Source organism: Diadema setosum, chromosome 5, assembly GCF_964275005.1.
Source record: "Diadema setosum chromosome 5, eeDiaSeto1, whole genome shotgun sequence".
In the NCBI taxonomy this organism is placed as follows: Eukaryota; Metazoa; Echinodermata; class Echinoidea; order Diadematoida; family Diadematidae; genus Diadema; species Diadema setosum.
In genome coordinates, this window is record NC_092689.1 from 37,337,629 (window position 1) to 37,358,525 (window position 20,897).

The following is a 20,897-nucleotide window of genomic DNA, read 5'->3' on the forward strand; positions in this document are numbered from 1 at the left end:
CCTATTTAAACAGAAAAAAAATGAAAACGTTGACGACGTCGTATGTCTTTAAAGAAAAACAACGCATTTTCTATGGTGCGTTTAATCTAGCAAGTCATAATGAAGAGAGACCCCCCTCTCAGTTACAAGTTTGTGATCCAAATATTCAATTACTGAATTGTTTTCATGTATCACATGTTTTATGCAGCTCAATTTTGCATACGCAAATAAACAAATATGTTTCTGGCCTTCCCTTCGAGAACCTTAGTGTACAGGCACCCTGCGTATCCATGTGTAGCATAATATTGTTTTGGTTCCGCGAGTGCTGACTATTCAGGTTGACCACAGGGCGTGTCCCGATGTGCCTTCCTTTTCTCTGGAAACCTGACGTCATTCTGGACACAAAAATACCAATGCAGTGCACTTGCACTATGCGTGGGTAGCATTTGATACCCATTATATACAATTTAATATATTTTTGTTTGTTTGGCATTTTTTTTTTTTTGGGGGGGGGGGGGTGTTTCCGTGTCGTGTGAGACATCTGAGCAGGGAGGGGTAATAGGGAAAAGAAACCGTACCCCACCTTCTTGATGGGAGTAAATTCGTGGACATGTGATGACATGGAAAAAAAAGGATGTGGTGGTCCACCCTTTGGAATGAGGCACACAGGATCTGGGCAGGGAGGTGGGAAGGTCTCTTCCAACCTCCCTGATTTGGGCAATAGCAGGGGATTGGCGGATTTATTTCGAGTCACATCAACGTCTCGCAATGACACAGAGAATGGGGAAAAATAAAGAAATGATTTTTTTTTTCAAACTATGGTACAAAGGCATATTTTCCATCATGTAAGAATTCACATGTATCATTCTCTATCTTGAATACTTCTGTACGTTGTTATAGGTACGAGTATTTCATTCTTTTTATGTAGTCCTAGGGGGAGGGTGTGTGAGTTCCGTGTTTTACGTTTTTGTGATATGAGTGTGGTGTAGTGCAGTGTGTCCATTTCCAAGCATATCACGCATAGCATTGTACACCGCCACCTGCGTGCAGTTACTCACAGCCGAAAGATCGACGACGACAGATAATTGATCAGCGGATCGGACAGAACGTGAGCGGTTGCTTTGTGTGGTTTCATGTTCATACGAGCTAAGTGCGTTGCCCATTTCAGGAGTAAGCAAACATTACTTGAGTTGCAGTTGACATGGGCATCTGTTCCTTTTCCACGCCTTTACTAATTTCATGAAATATTAGAGAAGCTATATTCTTTACTTTTTCAATGTAATTTGCGTCAATTAAGTGATTTGGAATCGCCAAACGATATAAGTGCTTCACCAAGTTTCACTCAATGACCGTGTCGTGTTCAGCTCACTGGGGACTGAGCTGAGTGAGCTGCTGGAAAGCATGATGAAGATCTTTATCTGAAATTTCAGAAGGAAATACCGTCACTCGTGCATGTATATCCTCCGTCGTATCAAAGTGTAATATTACGTCAGTGTCTTCGGTTGACTCCATGTGAATTCTGCTTCGTGCATCATGGCTGATTACTACGGAAATCCACCTCCTTATAGTACAAATCCACCGCCTCAGTCCCATGCCTACGTTCCCTCCGCCGCCGGGCCGTTGTACTACGACGATTATCCGGGGCCTCATGCAGCAGCAGGGTACGGCGCACCGCCTCCACAGCCAGCGGCCTCGGCCCCACCGATCACTCCGACCTCGTCGGTGCAGAGACCGACGTCGGGTGTGCCGCAACAGCAGCAGAATAGGGGTCGACCCAAGAACAAGAGGGGTAACAAATCACAGGCGCCTCCTCCCCAACAGCAAGCAAGACCAAAAATGCAACGGGCAAATAGTGTCCCATCCGAAATAAGTCTCTGCACCAAGTACTGCTTGTTTTTTGCCAACTTTGTATTTTGGGTGAGTAAATTAATAAACAGTGTAACGTTTAAATTTATACGTGTAAAAGTGAATGTTTAAATATTTATGAGATTACTTTCAGATTTGCTCCACTTCTACTTTAACTCATTAATGAGTCAATCAGCTCACAAGGCTCACACCACGGTAAGTTCGGCCAGATGTTGCGGCACATCATCTTAGACTAGTAGAGGTCTAAACTTTAAGTAGTAGGAGCGTAGGTTCTAACACTAGTATTAGTATTAACAAGAAATCTTGATGGGCACAATTCATACTTCACTTGCCCTTGATAAACAAAAAAGTCCAGTGTGTGTCTTCTTGGGATAAATTTTCTTCTCAGAATGGGACAGTATTAAAGTCAGATGACACTGATGGATGGATCTGGCATTAATAAACCCTTGCCCATGCTGAACAACTCACTCTACTTATAGTTATAGTTATAGTTATAGTTATAGTTTATTAACTCAATCACCCTCCTTGGGTATGTGAGTAAAAATAAATACATGTAAGATACAAACTGGCAAGAATAACAATCTACATGACAGACTAAACATGCAATGAAGATATATATTCATGTACATGGAATAGAGATGAATCTATACGAATACATCAGACTATCTACTTTCTATAACAGGCACTGTGCCTGCAATACATGTAAGCTAAAAAATCATTATCCTCTAACAGGGTTAATGTATAAGTACTCATAATCACACACAAGAAAATCTTTCAAAGTTTATCAAAATAATCTACAATTACCTTACAAAACTTTACTAATTTCAACATCACTGTTTGCGTAGAGTGGTTAAATAAAAGATCCATTTTATATACATTAGGTCGTTTCCAAAAAAATTTCTTCATGGCTTGTTTACGATCATTTTCAAATATTGGACACTGAAACAAATATGAAATTCATCCCCGATCTGATTCAGGGAGCAACATTCACATATCATTCGATCCTCTCGAGGAATATTTGCATACCTTCCAGTCACTTTATAGGGAGCTTATTATTTAAACATCGAAATCTACAAAAAAAATTCCTATCACATGGATTAAGGTGCACCAAATAATCTTTAAACACTAACTTTTGCTTATATATTTGATACACAATACATTGAGAATTCACATTTATTTCGTTATGCCAAACTTGTTGGCGTGTATCATTCAACCTCTGCGACACAATTTTCTTAAACACAGAAAACTCCATATATTGTGCTTGGTTATCCCAAATGTATGAAAATCCTAAACTATCAAAAATACTTTTAATCTTCCCAAGCCATGGCAGGATGTAAGTACCAGTTTCAAAAAGAGAAAAGTAAAACGAATACATTATGCTAGCCAGTTTACCTTGCTTTCCATGAACTATCGTATACCAAAGCATACGACTTGCAACAATATACTCTAATTTATATTTCCCCAATTCACCATAAACTATACAGTTAGGGGTCTTCCTATGAACATCAAGAAGACCTTTACAAAATTTCAAATAAAAATTTTCAATCTGTGTTTCTACTGACAAGTGAAAGTGGAAGTATATGTAGAAAATATCTTCCATGATTGCTCGCCCAGTACTCTGGCATTGGAAAATTATTTTATGTTTCAGCTTATCAAGATTGATCTCTGTCTGAGACCCCTTAAATCAAACCTTTTTTCCTCCTCAAATGAGAGCTCATTCGTGACCTGTGAAGTTTTGAAGTTTTAAAGATGTTCTCCAGAAGTTGTAGACAAGATTTCAGATCTTTGTAGTATTTAAGTAGTATGAAACGAATTGTACTGTGATTCCTTGAGGTATGCATACATGTATACATTCTGCTTTAAATTCGACCACACGCAAAAGGCATAGGTTTTACATGTAGTGGGCAGTCATATTTTGGACGGCGTTTACAGTCGAATTATGAGCGGCTTGCTTTAAGCTTCTACATGTATACATGATTGTTATACAGTTTACACTATAACCTACCTTCCAGAAAAAAAAAAAGAGATTGTATAGTTTGAAACTTGATGGAATTTTATGAGTATGAGCACAATCATAAAATTTATGCATGCCATGATGTGTCATGACGCCATTTTACTAATATGTATATTTACCGGTAGGTATCATTTTTAGAGCCAAGTCTAGCTCTTAATCATATGTAGTGTTTGCGAACAGGCTGCACAGACGTGCAAAATACAATGTGGTTTGGCCCCCTGAGACATACAATGTACAGGTGTATACCTAGTATTCAAGTAGTATGTCATACATACGTATGTAGTATACAATCCATCTGCATGAAATATCTTGGATTTGAAATTGGCAGTTCAATCCAAAAAGAAGCCATTTCATAGATATTTTTGGACAAGAAAGTATTATGATGAAGAAGAAAGTAAATTTTGTGTCTGGAAGGAAATAATTTACTAATAAATAGATAGTAGAAAAATATCATTGTGGGTATAAACCAAGGAGGTTGTGCACAGCTACAGAAGAAGAGGGATTAAAAGAAGACAGGAAAATGAGAAGGATGAGGAGGAACAGAACTGAAGAAAAGAAGAAGAAAAATGTATTTAGGTAGTCCTTTAATGCCACTTGGAACTAGATTCAAATTGAAAGGGCTGCATTCTTTCAGAGCTGTACCCGAAAGCAATAAATTGAACTCGAGATACATAAATTTCTGTTTCCTCAGTTACTAATTTTCCTTCTTTCATACCTGACTACAGTTAAGTAGTACAGTACATAATTGTACTTCCTTATAAATTGACAAATGAAAAGATTCAGTAGTTGGTATCTAATGTTAATAAATTATATTACCCTGTATATACTGAGATTTTTGTGTCAATTTAAATTGATTAAAATTAAAAAATGATGCAGACTTTTATATATATTTTTTTTCAAAATTGATATTGCCATGTGCGTTTATTACCATAAAACATAGATTGTGAATGGATGAGTGACTACTTAAGAATGAAATTATGATCAGATGTAGAATGCATGCAATGCCCCCTGTTAACATCTGAAGAGAGGATGTTTGGCTCTTCAGTTTCCCTGTTGCGTGCAGGGTCAGGGGAAGGTGCTACTTCCTGAAAGAGCTTTAAAATACAGGCTGTAGCTGTCATTTCTGCACTTTGTTTATCGCTCTCTTCATTGCCTTCTACACACATCTACAATGTGTACTGTACTTCAAGATTATGACTTCAGAGAGCTGCAGCGAACATCCTATAAATAAGTCCTTAACGCAGGATGCAGGCACGCATTGTGTTTACATCAATTGATTACCAGGTGTGCTGAGCTAGAGTCTGTCAAGAAGGTGATATTCCAACATGACTGAAGAGTGCTTTCCTTTAATACACTGTACATGGAATTTGCCAAATTGATTAGATTGGGTTGGCATAGTATTATTAGGGCAATAATGAATTTTATTTTTGTTTTGATGAACGAATTTAATTTCATCATGTGATCTTAGCACAGTTACACATATATTATATGACATTAGTTTGATTTAGTGAAAGAACTTACATGTAGACAGGAGATACACTACAATCTACATGTATACACACAAAGCAGAAACTGTTTTTGTATCCTATCTAAGCTAGTGGTGAACATGTAGTGGACTGTTTGAAGTTGTGATTTCCATGGGATATATCTGATGATACATCATTTTAGATCAGACAAAAAAGAACCCCACCCATACACAGACCACCCTCCTTTTGGTTGATATTTCCTTTTGTCTGATCCTTTTGCCTGAACTAATGTTGAAGCTGCTATGGCAACAAATGATGTGCTCACACAACTGATTATTCATTCCTTTGTAGTGCTGCTATGGAAAAACTTAAATGTGATATTTAATACAGTGATATTACTACTGACATGAAGAACTATCCCACTCAGTATACTGCATCTTTAACTGTGCTATACATAGGAACACATCTGTAGAACAGTATTCTGTGCCACACCATATGCTATTACCATCCGTTCATCTTCATGAGGATACATTATGCATACTAACTGCAGTCTCACCATGAATATCTTATATGGTAGTCCCTATTTATCAGGGCCATATACGACAGAAAGTTTGACATGTCATTAAATACACTCAGCATGCAGTTTGCAGCATTTTCTTATAAATGGTATTTTGATATTTTGCAAGATACCTGTAGCAAAGCCAGTATATGATTTTGCAAATATGTTAACTTAAATCTATATTATTAGCTTACAGTAAATCAAAGCCTCATCAATAGCAATGTGCAGTCATTACAACGGAGTATAACATGTGATACATTGATTGTCTAATATGTGTACATTTTGCAATGCACTCTCTGGTACATTGTATACATTTGTGATACACTGCACCACTGATATGTATGATACAATGTAGCCATTTCTGTTGTCAGGAGGTTTCCTGTCACTTCCATCTTGTCAAGGTTGATTGCTCATCCCTGACTGGTGAAGCATACTGGAAATGGCATTTCTCTACACCACGTGCATGCCTTCATCCTGCAATCTTTTGTTTTATTTTACTTACTTTTTATACATTCTGAATAGCAAATGCTTTCACTGTTTTTACTTGTTAGTTTGTTTGTTCGTTTTCTCTATCAGAACAAGGTACAAACTCACAAAGACCCTGCACAATTGACTGTCCTATAAATGGGGGTCAATATAGACAAGTTGTATGTAGTTCACAATTAGCACTGATGTTTTAATACTGGTACATGTGTAGTTCAAGAAAAACATTGGTAATGTAATTATTTTGTATTTGTATTGTATGATTATGGCGACAACTTTTGTCCAGTATCCAATATGTTTGTATCATTGACAGTACCGGTACTGACAGGGAATAATGCTTTTAACCCACTGAAATCTAGACTGTTGAAAGTTTTAAATGCTAATCTTCGTGTAGATTATAATTTGTATTTTAGGATGCATGCTCAAAAAGTTTAGCAACAATGCTACCCCATGTACATACTCACACACTCACACACACACACACACACACGCACACACACACACACACACACACACACACACACACATTTACTCACATACAGTCTAATAATACATTTAGTGTTCGGCAAAGTTTTCATACAATCTTTTTAACAGCAAACAGACTACTAAGTATTCTGCACAAGTTTGTTGAACCTCACAAGGTCCAGTGGGCTGTTCTGCAATATCACTGCCAGCAACACATTTTTGTCATTTTAACATACATGTTGCGGTCAGACATCGTAGCAAGCATATTACACTGTACCTGTACTGTAGCATGACGCTTGTGGCTGATCCGTGCTTGTGTTCAGTGCATGGGGCAGGCCATTCTGAATTGAATTTGAATTTAATTATGATTTATTTTGAGTGCACTTTTGATTTTATAAATACTTTACAGTTTGATTTTGCTAACTTGGATTTAATTAAGGTATTCGAAAGTTGAAGGGAAACATAGTCCAGAGTATCAAAAGTTCAAAAATTTTGTTCTAATAATCTGTGTTGGCTCAGAATTTAAAACATTATTAGTAAATTGTATACATAGGGTGAGACCCCCTCCCTCCCCTTCCCCCCCCCCCCAAGAAAAAAAACCCACAAAAACAAAACAAAACAAAACAAAACAAAGAGAGAGAGAGAAAAAAAAAGGCCTGGAGTATTAACATGAATGACTTTAAGTTGTTTTTAAATCTTTGAGATCTTCAGCTGTCTGTGCCAGTACAGGCTTCCTTCAAATCATACTTGGAAGTGAGGTTTAATTCAATTAGCCCAGACTTTGTTTACCAGACACACAGGGTTCCATTGTAAATCTGCCATGAAGGAAAGTCTGGAAGCATCCCTGTAGAAAAATACATTCATCTGCAACTTTTTTAGTTTCAGCTTCAATACTTCATTTTGTGGTACAGCTACAATTGTATTGTGAAACAATTGGAAAAATACTATACAGGAGATATACTTGCACATACTCTGTACAAGTATCTGTGAAATACACTTTTTATCTTGTAGTCTTGCAAGTCTGGCAAATATTTTGAAGGCATACAATGTACATTGTAATTTGTATATCTTGCTAGAAATAAGTTATGTGTCTGTCAATGTATTTTTATGGGGAATCAATGCTACTATTTTAACCTACTATTTATCTACTTTTCTTATCATGACCCTGCTAAATGATGTTCGACAGGGATATTTAAAGGGGCATTCCAGACAATTTTCACATCACATCATGTGGTACATGAATCAACAGCTCCATGTATAGATTTGTGGAATTTATTGTGGTTCTTGAGCAGAGAAACAATACTTTGAAAAACCTTAAACAAATTACACTGAACAAGGATGATGACATAGAGGCTCACATATTTCAGAAATGTACCTCATTGTAATTCCATTACAATACCACTTGCTTGCTAGTTCACCTGTGTATAATCTATGCATGCCTTCTTCTTTCATTCTGCTTCCATGAGCCCCAACTTGCCATGTCATCATCCTTGTTCATTGCAATTTATTATAAATTTCGAAAATATTCATATTTTTCATCCCAATTATTCTGAAACTCTGTCCTCAGTGTAACTAAGTTATAGTTGTTCAAATGTCAAAATCTGAAAATCATCTGGAGGTCTCCTCTAAGGATCTGTGGTCAGTGTGTCACATGGTTGGACAGTTTGCTGTTTGCTCGTTCTGTTGCTACAGTAAAGCTTGTGGAGTGCACTATTTCCACAGTTTTTTAAGCAATTGAAATGGAATTTGACAAATTGGTTGTGAGGAATAGAGGAATAGTGTGAAACATGTTTTTATTTCTATTTTGTTTATTTATTTGTTTGTTTTTTGAGATTTGCAGTTTCATGCTAATCCCTTAGCATAAAGTGACCCCTTCCCCCCCCCCCCAAAAAAAAAGAGTCATTTACAATCCTTTCTGTGCAAACATTTTCCCCAGTTTTGTAAGTAATTCAAATGATATTTGTAACAAACATGTTGGTTTTGTGGTTTTGAGGTAATGATTTTATAGATTCATACTAACGTTATTTGAGTGTATAGTCATTGTTAAAACATATTGCTATGGTAATGGCTTATTATGCCCCCCCCCCAAAAAAAAACCCAAAACAACAACAACAACAACAACAACAACAACAACAACAACAACAACAACAACAACAACAACAACAACAACAACAACAACAACAACAACAACAACAAAACACACACACAACAACCACAACAACAACAAAAACAACAACCCCAAATCAGGGAAAACAATTTGCAAGTATGAAAGTGATAGTAAGATCAGCACACATATTGGTGTTAAGATGTTAGAAGTACAAATTGTACATAAATTATAAATATTTTTGGTTCTCATAAAGTGAAGGACATATGAAAATGATATAAAATTAAATGAGGGAAAATCACTGCTGAGAATACTACAAACATGTATGTCTTATGTTTTAGTGCACAGTTAGTTGTTAGTTGAATGATTGGGAAAGATCAAGGGTATTTATTGGAAAAAAGTAGTGTGACACCGAAATGGTGCTCAAGGCACTGTTCGTTGAGCCTTGAATGAAATTCATCAGCCGTGCTTTTACATTGGTGCCAAGAGTGCTTAATTTGAATGCTGAACTACAAACACGATTGAAATCATGATTCTATTCATCGTTCGTTCACATGACAAGAAGAGGTCTTCACGGATTCTGTGGTTTTGATTTCCAGAGCAAGGAGGGAGATTTGGCTTCTTTCCAAGTTCCCATCAGTCACTCTTGAGCCATCTTTCTGCGAGGGTGATTGGAAGGTCACCATAATCTCCGCCCCCAAAAACACGATTGGAGTTAAATTACGTTCACATGGCGGTAGTAACGTGATTGGAAAACATCTGTTGACCGTCATTTGAAACATGATTGGAATTACATTTCAAATCTCCCTCCGTGATTCAAATTTCCATTCACACTGCAAGAATGCTTAATTTGAAACATGTTTTTAGTGATGCTTCTTTACAAAGTGTTTCAAATCTTGGTACACTATACTAGGTGTGAAAGCTAGGTTAGTTTGCAAATAGCAGGTATCTTTTTTTTTTTTTCTTAATGTTGGGCTTCCTCCCACATGATCCCCATGTCAGATGATATATGAGTTTTGTGCTGGAGCATTGTGTCAACATCGAATTGTTTAAAGTGGAAACTCAATGCAGCCATCAATCATATCAATGCTCATATGATGCCCCATGTACTCCACCTGTACATGTTTATCCTGAGCTTGGGCGGTGATGTTGTTGTTATTTTGATTTTTAAGGCATGTGTCATTTAGTTGTTCATATTTATGCTGTGATGAGCTGACTATTGTAGCCTTATATTTGCAGCAAATACAGATGTAGCATGTTGTTTATAGTACTAGTAACCTTGACAGCTGTAGCCTTCTCTTCGAGCATACAAGAGTGACAGTTACAGGACTACTAGTAGTCTCCAACTACCATCCATCAACATACATTCTGCATTGATAGACAATATAAGATATTCATGGTAAAGTGAATGGTAGCAAATTGTCATCTACCACTGTGACATCTTGTTCAAATGTATTAAAGAAAAAAATGTTCATTGTTTCAGTGGTTATGACTTATATGACTGAACACTGATCTACCTGTACACCTGTTTGTAGAATGTACTAACACTTCATTTTTTAGCATCTGAAATTGTACTTTTCTTTCTTCTTAATTTTTTAATAAAAATTTTGGCTCGAGTGTTAAACTGGTCTATTGTCCTGCAGTCCTTGCGAAACACTATATGTACATTGTACCACCTAGCTGGAGGAAATCTGCCTTTCCGAAAGACTTTTATATCCAATAGCCCTACAATATTCCAGATGCAAGATTATGTATACAGTGGCATATTTGGGGGGGGGGGGGGGACACCAAGCACACACCCCCTGCATGAAATCGCACGATGATGACCAACATTTTGAACATACATAAAAAATCTCCCTACCCACACCCTGCCCTCCGGCTCGCTTGGGCTCAGTTGCTATGCTCCCTCACTTTGCGCACTCCCCCCCCCCCCCCCCCACCTTTACGGAATTCCTGGATCCGCCCCTGTGTATAGCGAATGAAACAGCACTCTACTTGCTCACCTCTACAGAGCATTTTTAGTATGTTAAACAGCATATGGCTGTCTCATTTTGCACACGGACTGAAAACAGATCAATAAAATGCATTGACAAATGACAATAGTGAAACTTGAACATTGAACAGACGGCTGAGGTGGCTCCATCATGAAGAGAGGGTGGAGTCAAGAAAGGTATATTGACCCTACCACTACTAGAATGTAACTGTCTGGCTTTCCTATGTACTGATCTGCTTTTAGTATGCCACTCATAGAAGAGATTACAGGATGTTATAAATGTAAAGTGCAGAGACAAAATAAAACATAACACAAAGCATCTGCATTTATTATCATTGTTAAATGTTAATGTTCTTGGCTCTATCTTAATGTAATTAGTTTGAATTTAAACACAAAGCAAATTGAATTTTCAGTATGGTACAAACTATCTTTATCACCTTACATTTACTGATATGAATTATGACTGTATGTTGTCCATGAGACTCAGAATGCACATATTATAGGAAGACTGGTGTGAGCTACCAAGAAAATGAGATGTTCTGCATGGGGAAATGTTCCCATGTAATTTGCTCTTATTTCAGCTCTTTAGCAATGCCTTTAACACAGTACCGCCATCATAATGAATAGTCCACATACACACACAGAGGAGGATTGCTTTAATTTGCAATGTACATTAATATCAGCAAATATACTCCTAGAATTAAATAGGTAATCACTTTTTGGGCAAGGGGACATTATGGGTGTGCAGTAGTAGTAGCCAAACTACCGTACACAGGGTACAGTACATAGCATGTGCCACTGTGATACGATCAAGGAGCTTCTTGCAATCATGAGAATGGGCCAGCTGTAATAGAAAATCAGTGCTGGACAGTGCAGTCTGTACGGCCTTCCTGTCATCAGAGCCGGGTGTGGACACGGCTATAGGACAATGCAGCAGTGTGATTCACCCAGCTCAGTAATTGAGATGTGTGGTATCATCTAGGCTGTATACAGTCAATCCACTTCATCTGCTCATGATGGAAAGAATTTACTGGGGCTCAGAAGTTTGTACATTACAAGTGAAGGTAATATATTATGTATAATATGCCTGCTTGTGCAAATACACAGAGATAATGTTTTAAGAAATAGATAAAGATGGAGAAAAAATGAAATGTTTGTTGGCACCCTAAGAAGACGAAAAATATGGAGATGATGGAGAGAGAAGGGGAGGGGAAGAAGAGAGAGGGAGAGAGAAAGTGAGTGAAAAAGAAATAATTTGATTAAATTTTCATAATGTGAAGGTAGAAATGAAATTAGGAATGCCTAGATAATGCGTACATTGAATCAAATGTGCTATGGTATACCAGTAGTACATGTGTATATGTGTGCAGAGAGAAGGTAACATATGCTACATAGAAATCTACAATGAGGTAGATGGGGAAAGGTCAAGTAGATACATTGCAGATATTATTATATCAAGGGAGGGAGAGAGAGAGAGAGTACATGGAAAAAAGAGAATGTGATTATAATACACATCTAGAAGTAACGTGTGATCTCATCGTACAGGATGGGATTGGTAGTATTAAGTTAGATTGCCCTGTGTGGCTGGCTAATGATTACACTGCGGTGTTCACTCAGGGAAGAATGTTGCCAATCAATATGGACACAGTGCACCCCCATGTAATTAGGTCAGATGCCATATAGAGGACCTCACCCCCTCCATTCAACTTTTCCCCTCCTCCAGAATATTCAAAGACATTTGACACATTGAGTATAAAGATAGCTGTTGTATAAATGCTATCTACATATATAATCTACATATATGTGTATAATATCCCTAGTGAGTAGTCTGATTCTGCAGAAATTAATTATGTTAATTACCAAGCTTGGTTGTGCCTGATACGTATTGAATGGCATACAATTGTAGGCACAATTTCTCTAATCAAAGCTATCAACGAAAGTGTATGCACTGGTATAGTGATGCTTTCAAGGCAATCACTCACAGTGAGCCATCTTCTGAAAAAAAAAATAGCCTAGATGTGACCAAATAATTGGAAAATCTAAATTGCTTGATTTAAAGGAACCCATAGAACAAAGGTCTGTCTGCTAAATATTTCACCATTTACAAGGTAATGATATAAATCCATTCTGCGATGATTCACACAATTATAAATCATTATCTTTTTTCATATGTCAAATTCTGACAAGCAATCTACCGTTCCATTTTGTGATATATTTTTCAGGCAGCTTGGTTTCCTGGTAACGCAAATGGAAGCATGCTGACGTACATTGATAGTCGTCCTGTTCATAGATTATGTGAGAAATGAGTGTGTGATCGACATTGTGTTGTGACCCTCCACAGACCGTGGGGCGCAAGTCCTGCATCCAGTGCACATTCTGCATGCTTTGAAATGCACTCTCCATGGTATCGAGAGTGACTCACTTGTTGCTTAATATCAACTGCAATGAAGAATGTATGTTGATGGATAGTAGTTGGAGACACATGTACAACTGTACCGTGATTATATACTGTATAAGCTGTTATTTTTGTGTACCGGTATTTTCGCAAATGGGGAGGTCACAGACATTTTTACAAGATGTTGTTTTCACGATTTGATACTGATGCTATTGTAAGTGGACTAATACCCGAGTGTATGACAACATTTTCGCATGTTGTCAATTTCGTGGTCCAACAGTGATTTGCAAAATTTGTGAATTAAGTAAACCCTCGCGAAAATAACAGCTCATATAGATACAAATGTATGTATCATACAGATACAGCATGTGTTTTACTAATGGTCAGTGTGATATTGTGTAGTGGATACAAATAGTAGATAATTTGACTACCGGTAATGAAAGAGATGGTACAAGTGTAATGGTCAGTGAATACTGGCTTTGATAGTATCCCAGTAATAGTTGCAGGGCTGCCAATTTGGGCAGTAGAGATTGTTAGATTTGCCATTTATCTCAACTTTTAGTCCATGATGCACTTCATGCAAATTTGTGAGATAAGGGTATTTATGCCCATTTGTAGTGGCCACTGTCAACAGTTTCTCCACTGAAGTACCTCTTAGCTATTAAGAGTTTTTTTTTAAGTGTTGTGTAAATATAGCCAAGCACAAGGTCTGTGTATTATTCATACATGTGTGTGTGTGTGTGTGTGTGTGTGTGTGTGAGTGTGTGTGACCAGCGTATAGAAAAAGTGACTCACCAGTGAAATTTCATGGCCGATGAGGTGGTCTTACGAAGGGAATTTTAAGCATTGCCTTCAAGCTAGTTGATGAATAATAGTGATTTGCTGAACCACCAATTTGTTTAACAGTGCATTTCATCTCCACAAGGTGAGAGTGAACAATATGTGTGATGACATCAAAGGCACAAACATAGTGTAGGGCCTATACCCTACAGAATTCACACCATGCTTGTCTTTTCCTGTGATGTTCATCCATTATGGACCACCCATTTTGTGTGGATCGTTGGTTCATGTATGAGCCAAACGTTTCATGTTTGTAGCCATTTATTTATTCATTTTTCATTCACTTTTTATTGCAAAGTGAAGTTGTAGTACAGCATTCTTTACCACTGAATAATCAAGGCAAATGTACATGTTAGTTTTAAATTGATCATGTTCAGATAGCTTGAAGGATTAAGTTAACCACAGAGATATGATTTGTGTAGACTCCCATATGTGTACATTGTACATGTAGATCCTGAATCCATTAAAAGTCCTCTTACTTTCGGAAGATGCCCCTCAAGGGTTTCTGAAAGTATACAGAGCTGTACCTACTTGTAGTCTGCTCTTCTTGAAAAAAAAAAAAAATGAAACAAGGTGACAAATCTAATCATAAATCATTTTTGCAGGTATCACTTTCCACTGTGCTCAAACTTTCTGAATGGTAATTTGTTACCTGGATATAGTCTGCCCCAAAGGGAAAGCTGTTTTATTGAAAGCAATGACAAAACCAAACAAAACCAAACCAAATCAAACAAACAAACAAGGCTTCCATTTCCTGAAATAAAAGATAGTGTTATTTGTCTTTATGTGTACAAATTAAATAAGGAGTTCACATAATCACATCCCTATCACTTGACTAGGATTTACACATTTGCAATCAGTTTTCATCGTCTGTCTGATATATATATATAAGCAAAGGTGTCACTACTTGTGTGTGTGTGTGTGTGTGTGTGTGTGTGTTTTACCAAACACTGTTTAAGAAAAAAAAAAGCCCCAGATCACACTTCAAAATATTGGTCAAACTACTCAGATTGAACACTGGCATAAGTGTTTTCCTTTTATCTTCCACCACTTAAAGACTTTCGCTTGAAAACAAGTGTATGTGTGTTGTATGAAAGTACCATCAGTCTCTATGCAGTCGATTCAATATATACACACAGTCTCCATTGTCATTTATAATATTTGACTTCCTCATGATCATGGTGAAGCTGTAAAGTATACAAAACTTTCTATCTCCCCACACAGTTGTGAAGGAGATTTCAGTTTCTGTGAGCACTTTCTCACCGTTAAGTGGACAGCCACTTCATTTTCAAAATGCTTCATATTAAAGCGAAGTAGAATGAATGCAGTAATGTAGATACTAGATCTCATACATGTATTTCCCTCTAGCTTTTCCTTAAAAGCTCCTGTAACACTGATCTTTATCCCCTTTCACTGATAAACCGTAAAGGAGTGGTCACTCTTTTGCTACCACTTGTTCTTATAATATGGATGTGTATCCAATTTAGCATGTCTTTGAAGCCCCTGTCAAACTGGGGGGCCTTTGAAGAAGTGTTTTGTGGGATATATATTTTTTTTCTGATATGTTTGCTCCCAGTCAATCAGATGCAAGGATTTCAGTAGCTTATAACAGTTTGTACAAAAAAATATATATATATACTGACAAAATGCTTCATGAAATGCCCTCCTGATTTCAGTGCCCTCTCACTTGTCAAAAAGGATGAGAGGTTCCCATTAGCTCCCACCACTGGTCCTCATACATATGCAAATCTCATGTAGCATGTCTGCAAAACCCTTGTTATCCTAATCTAAAGACCCCCTTCACTGATCAACGGGGATGTGTGGTTTCCATTGGTGGTACCACTGGTTCTCGTATAAATCCCATTTCTTAACCCGTTGAGGACGTGCTGATTTTGCTACAACATGCATTTCCCATAGACACTTGCCCAAGTATACTTGGGACTCATCCTCGGCAGGTTAAACCCCTGTCAAACTGACCTTAGTTCCCCTTTTTCTAATCAACAGGGGTAGGATCAATGGCTCCCACCAACACCACCACTGGTCCTCATAGACCCCACATATCATGTTAAATATTCAACTTCTATCCTTGCACACATCCCTAACATTGAAAGCAAACTTTACAGACATGTTGAAATACAGTACCTATCATTATTTCTATCTCTCATTGTTTTTTTTTTTACTCTTTTTAACCTTTTGTTTTACAGCATTGTTTAGTTTCCCTAGCTCGTCTCTCCATTTCCAAATGGTTTCCCTTTGTGCTCCACCTTTAGCATTCAGGGGATGTCTGTAGCTATTGTCTAGACCCACCTGTTGCTGCAAATGAATTTAAAGCAGACATGTTATGCAGCTGTCTTAAAGGTCAACCAACATCAGTTCTGCTCCCATGATATCCCATTCCACAATGACTTCTGCTCATATGATTAGGTCTTCACATCACAAGTTCAGGAATTATTTGGTGTAAATATAATCTATATCAGCTTCCTTTAATTATTTCATTTTTTAAACATTTCTGAAGTGCCTGCTAAGCTCCATCCATAGGATGTCTTTTATGCCTTTTGTGATGTTGTCAGCAATATTCAAAGTCAGCTGAAATAAGTATTGCCATACCTAATGGTATTAACCAGGGGTTCCAAGAGGTTTACGCAATGCAATTCCAAACTTCTTTTTGCCTCAGACTCAATCATGGAACATTTTCCACCAAGCAATGATGAAACTTTCATTCTTTCATTTAATGATGAAACTGTTTTTGCTTTTGATTGTTTGATTTTGTGTAATCTTTGGTATCCGTGCATAGCATTTGGCATTGTGATGCCCATTCTAGCTGACTTTATTTTTATATTTTTTTTAATAAAACTCCAAAAAGCTCAACTAAGTTTTCTCGGGTGAAGCTTAGTGGATACAGGAACTAGAATGAATAAAAGAGTGAATGATAAGGAATTGATGACAATACTTTAATGAAGCTATTCAAAAATATGTGATTTCCAGACTCAATCACATTGGCAGAAGCCCGCATGGAATGGGAAGTCAGGGAGTCTTTAAGGTTACCTTGGTGTGACCCTTGTATCAGATCGTCGGTACCATCCATAAGGCGTAAGCACTTCCAATCTTAGTGGCATCAAGTTCAAGGCCCGAACATTCGGCCATCTGGAACATTAAGTGATTGGGGCCCAAGAAACTCATGAAATACAGGAAGCTGCTAAAGACACGTGCCTCTCTACAGGATGAGTGCAGATTGTGCACACATTATTTGCTGCTAGGTCAGACAAGTCTGAGTGGGAAAGAATGGCAAATTTTATGAAATTGCCATGTGGGGCATTCTTATTTTTCCTCGGAGCATAGATAATGTAACAAATTTGGTTTGAAGCTATTCTGTTTACATGCTTTCAATTACTTATTTTCCTCTCATTTTAGCATACAGCCAACGAATGTGTACTCAAGATCATCTGTAATTTTCTTATGTTCTGTTGAAGGAAAAAAAATAAAATGAATTGAATTGAATTTATGTATAATAAAAGTGCATGCAAATAGTGAGATTCAGTCTCTTGTATATTAAAATAGTAATGATTTTTCTGTTTCTTTCATCCTACAGCTGGCTGGTGGGGGACTTATAGGAATTGGAATCTGGGCATGGCTTGATAGAGTAAGTTGGTATTGCAAGATACCCTTGGCAATTTGCACTATGTTTTCATGAAGAAAGTGCTCTGTTGATATAGAATAGTGCACACTGTTGAGGTACCGGTAGGAAATACACGAAGCTGGTACTTTGAAGTTGTTTATTTGTTCGGTTTCTGTGTTTTTGCATGAGGTGAACTGAGTGCAGCACAGCCTATTTACATCATGTATGCTTGTCACAAGACTGAAGTTCGTTTAGCCCCACGTAAACTTAGATCTTCAAAACCACATTATACTTCTCAGCTAAATGTTCAACAGAAAACTACAGTGAAGCCGTACAGATGTGTTTTGCCCCATAATGTTGATTGAAATTTAGGAGGGCACGTGAGACATTAGCATGGCCATATGCCACTTCAAAGTTAGTGCCCGGAGTGATAAATTGAATACTGCTGCATGCGATCTTGGTTTCGTATTTCAGCACACGTTTGATTAATGGTCTCGCTATTGTTCATTCCTCATCTAAAGTATGTGAGAGTGGAATATGAGATTAACATATTGAGAACTTCACTAGTGCTTGATGGCAGCTGTGCAATAATGTTTAACTAGAATGATGGGGAGTGTTAAGAATTGGATGCAACATATGAGGGGCTGATATGTTTTTATTTTCAGATATAAGTGTCAGGTCAGTGATGTTTTATAAAAGGAGTACTGCTGTCAGTTAGATGGTGTCTTACAAGTAATAAATGTATAGGTTCATGAAGTCTACTGAGTGTTTCAAATATTCAATGAAAAACCATTTTGAAGAGGACACTAGAAATGATGATTACATTAATGAATGTAAAATATAATTTGATATTTTGGGCTATATCTGAGCTGTCGCTCTAAAATCATGATACAATATTTAATACAAAATGCATACATTGTATTTCTATATCATTGTATTTTACCAGTTATATGATTTATAATTTTGGGTTTTCATTGTCTTTAACCCGTTGAGGAGGGTTTGATTTTGCTACAACACGCATTTCCCATAGACACCTGCCCGAGTATACTCAGGACTCGTCCTCAACGGGTTAATTTGTTGTAGAAAAGAGTTCTCATCTAATATGACCTGTTCTGATGAATTATTTGCCGAGTATAAGGGGCTAAATGTCTGGACTTTTAATCAAAGCGCAGTCAGCGATTGTCTTCAAATCTTCTAACGTGCTAACAAGTCTTTGGATTGTGTTTCTGCCGCCCCAGGACTTCTTTAGCAACTTGGATGATCTCAGCACATCATGGTATGTGGACCCAGTTCTCTGGTTCACCATAATCGGGGCAATCATCCTCATAATGGCCACATTTGGGTGCATCGGAGCTCTGCGGGAGAACATATGCCTTTTAAAAACTGTGAGTACTGAATCTACTTTACATTGATTGATGGCAGCAAGGAATTATGCTGCTAAAGTGATGATATGTATTTGCAGATTTTTCTGCAGATTTTTCTTTGTTAAAATTTGCATTTTTGATGAGGCTCCTTTGACCATATCCTTTGGTTTTTCCCCACTTTTGTAATTGGTTTTCTCATGTAAATTTCTGCTTGTTTATTGTAATGTTCAGTGGGCATTGATCATCCATAGATATTGTTTATTAGGGAAAAATTCATACAGTCATAGAACATCAATACGTTGTTCTCTCAGATGCTTGTGACATAATGTTTTATTGCTCTGTGTGAGGATATGAAATGATCTGAATTACAAATCTAATAAAAATTTCTGTGGTTGAGCGGAGATGGCGTGGGCAAGCCAAATGCTGATTTCCGGGTTTGCCCTTTTTTTTTCTTCTTCTTCCTCACTCTGCCCTTCAGAGATGGTTTCAGTTCACTTTATGTTTGAAATTATTGGATATTCAAATTTAGCCTCTGACCACAGAGTGAAGATGGTTTTACCCAAACATCGTGATGTGTGACATTGTATCTCAGGAACTGCTCAGGCCTCAGGATGTTGCAACTAGAGCGCACCTTGACATGAATTTTTCATGCATCCTGCCTGAGCCTGCCAGCAAGTAAATGTCAAGGGTTGATTGCAGTTCTGCCCCCAAAGACATGGCTTTAATGTCATAGAGAATAACATAATATGTTTCAGATGAACAAAGACCAATCTTAATTATTTAAGTCTACATAATACATTGTTGTTTTTGTGTGAGAACACTGCATACCAATACCAATTCATCTAAAGCATGACCTTTAAAATGTTCTCTTTGTACACAATGGCAAAGCCCACTTTGTCATATTTACATCAGTATCCCTTTAGTATCAGATACTGTGTTGGACTCAAACATAAGTTATTCCATTGTAGAAACATTGTGTGAGCTAAATAAATTAATTTACATCTATTGCCATAACATATTTTCAACTTACAGTGTAATTGAAGAAAAGAAAGAAAACTGTACAAAATGTAATATACACAAGAGAGAGTGAAATGCCCAGCATTCTTATATATTTTTTCCCCTCTCAATACACAGATGCATCTAGTTAGAAATCAGTGCACATGATTCTTACAGTTGTATGTTAAATATCATCTTTGGTTGAACTTTGATATTGGATTTAAAAATTATTCTGCATCACACTTTCTTTAGAGATGAGGATGTCGCTGTTTCAAGTGGTTCCACCAGTAAAGAACTAGAAAAAAAAATTGAGTACAGGATCGATTTGACACAGGTTGTACAGCAGCTAGGCATTCACAGAATGCAGTTACAGTACCAGGAAGTCAGGAAAAGGGGCTGCAGTATTACACGTAACTGGCTTTGCAAATAATGCCATGCTTTGTTTACTGGCCCATTCAGGTCATACCTGCACCAAATGGTACCACTGGGTGGTGAATAAGGCATTACAAATATTACTGTGTGTTTCATTCTTTGACACGCCCTTCAAAACCAACCAAGCTAGACACACTTCACTATTGTGTGGACACTGTTCATGTTGGATATATATACATAGTGGATTGCATGGATTAGGGAAAAAAAAAATAATAATAGGGAAAGAATTGGTGCATGGTACAATGCAAAGTAGCCTTTCTTAGGATATGAAATGTGCATTAGTTAGCTGACGTCAGAAATTTCATATTTTCTGCCGAGGTATTTC

At 37.3% G+C, this 20,897-nt stretch overlaps 1 protein-coding gene across 1 annotated transcript in view; it reads left to right on the forward strand.

Moving 5' to 3' along the window:
- The first annotated feature begins 1,178 nt into the window (after positions 1 to 1,178).
- LOC140229346 (tetraspanin-17-like) overlaps positions 1,179 to 20,897 on the forward strand; it is a 60,276-nt gene continuing 40,557 nt past the window's right edge. Inside the window, exons 1-3 of the mRNA XM_072309629.1 lie at positions 1,179 to 1,896; positions 17,754 to 17,804; positions 19,019 to 19,165. Coding sequence (XP_072165730.1) covers positions 1,513 to 1,896; positions 17,754 to 17,804; positions 19,019 to 19,165 — 582 coding nt within the window. The 5' untranslated portion in view covers positions 1,179 to 1,512. The remainder of the gene's footprint in view (positions 1,897 to 17,753; positions 17,805 to 19,018; positions 19,166 to 20,897) is intronic.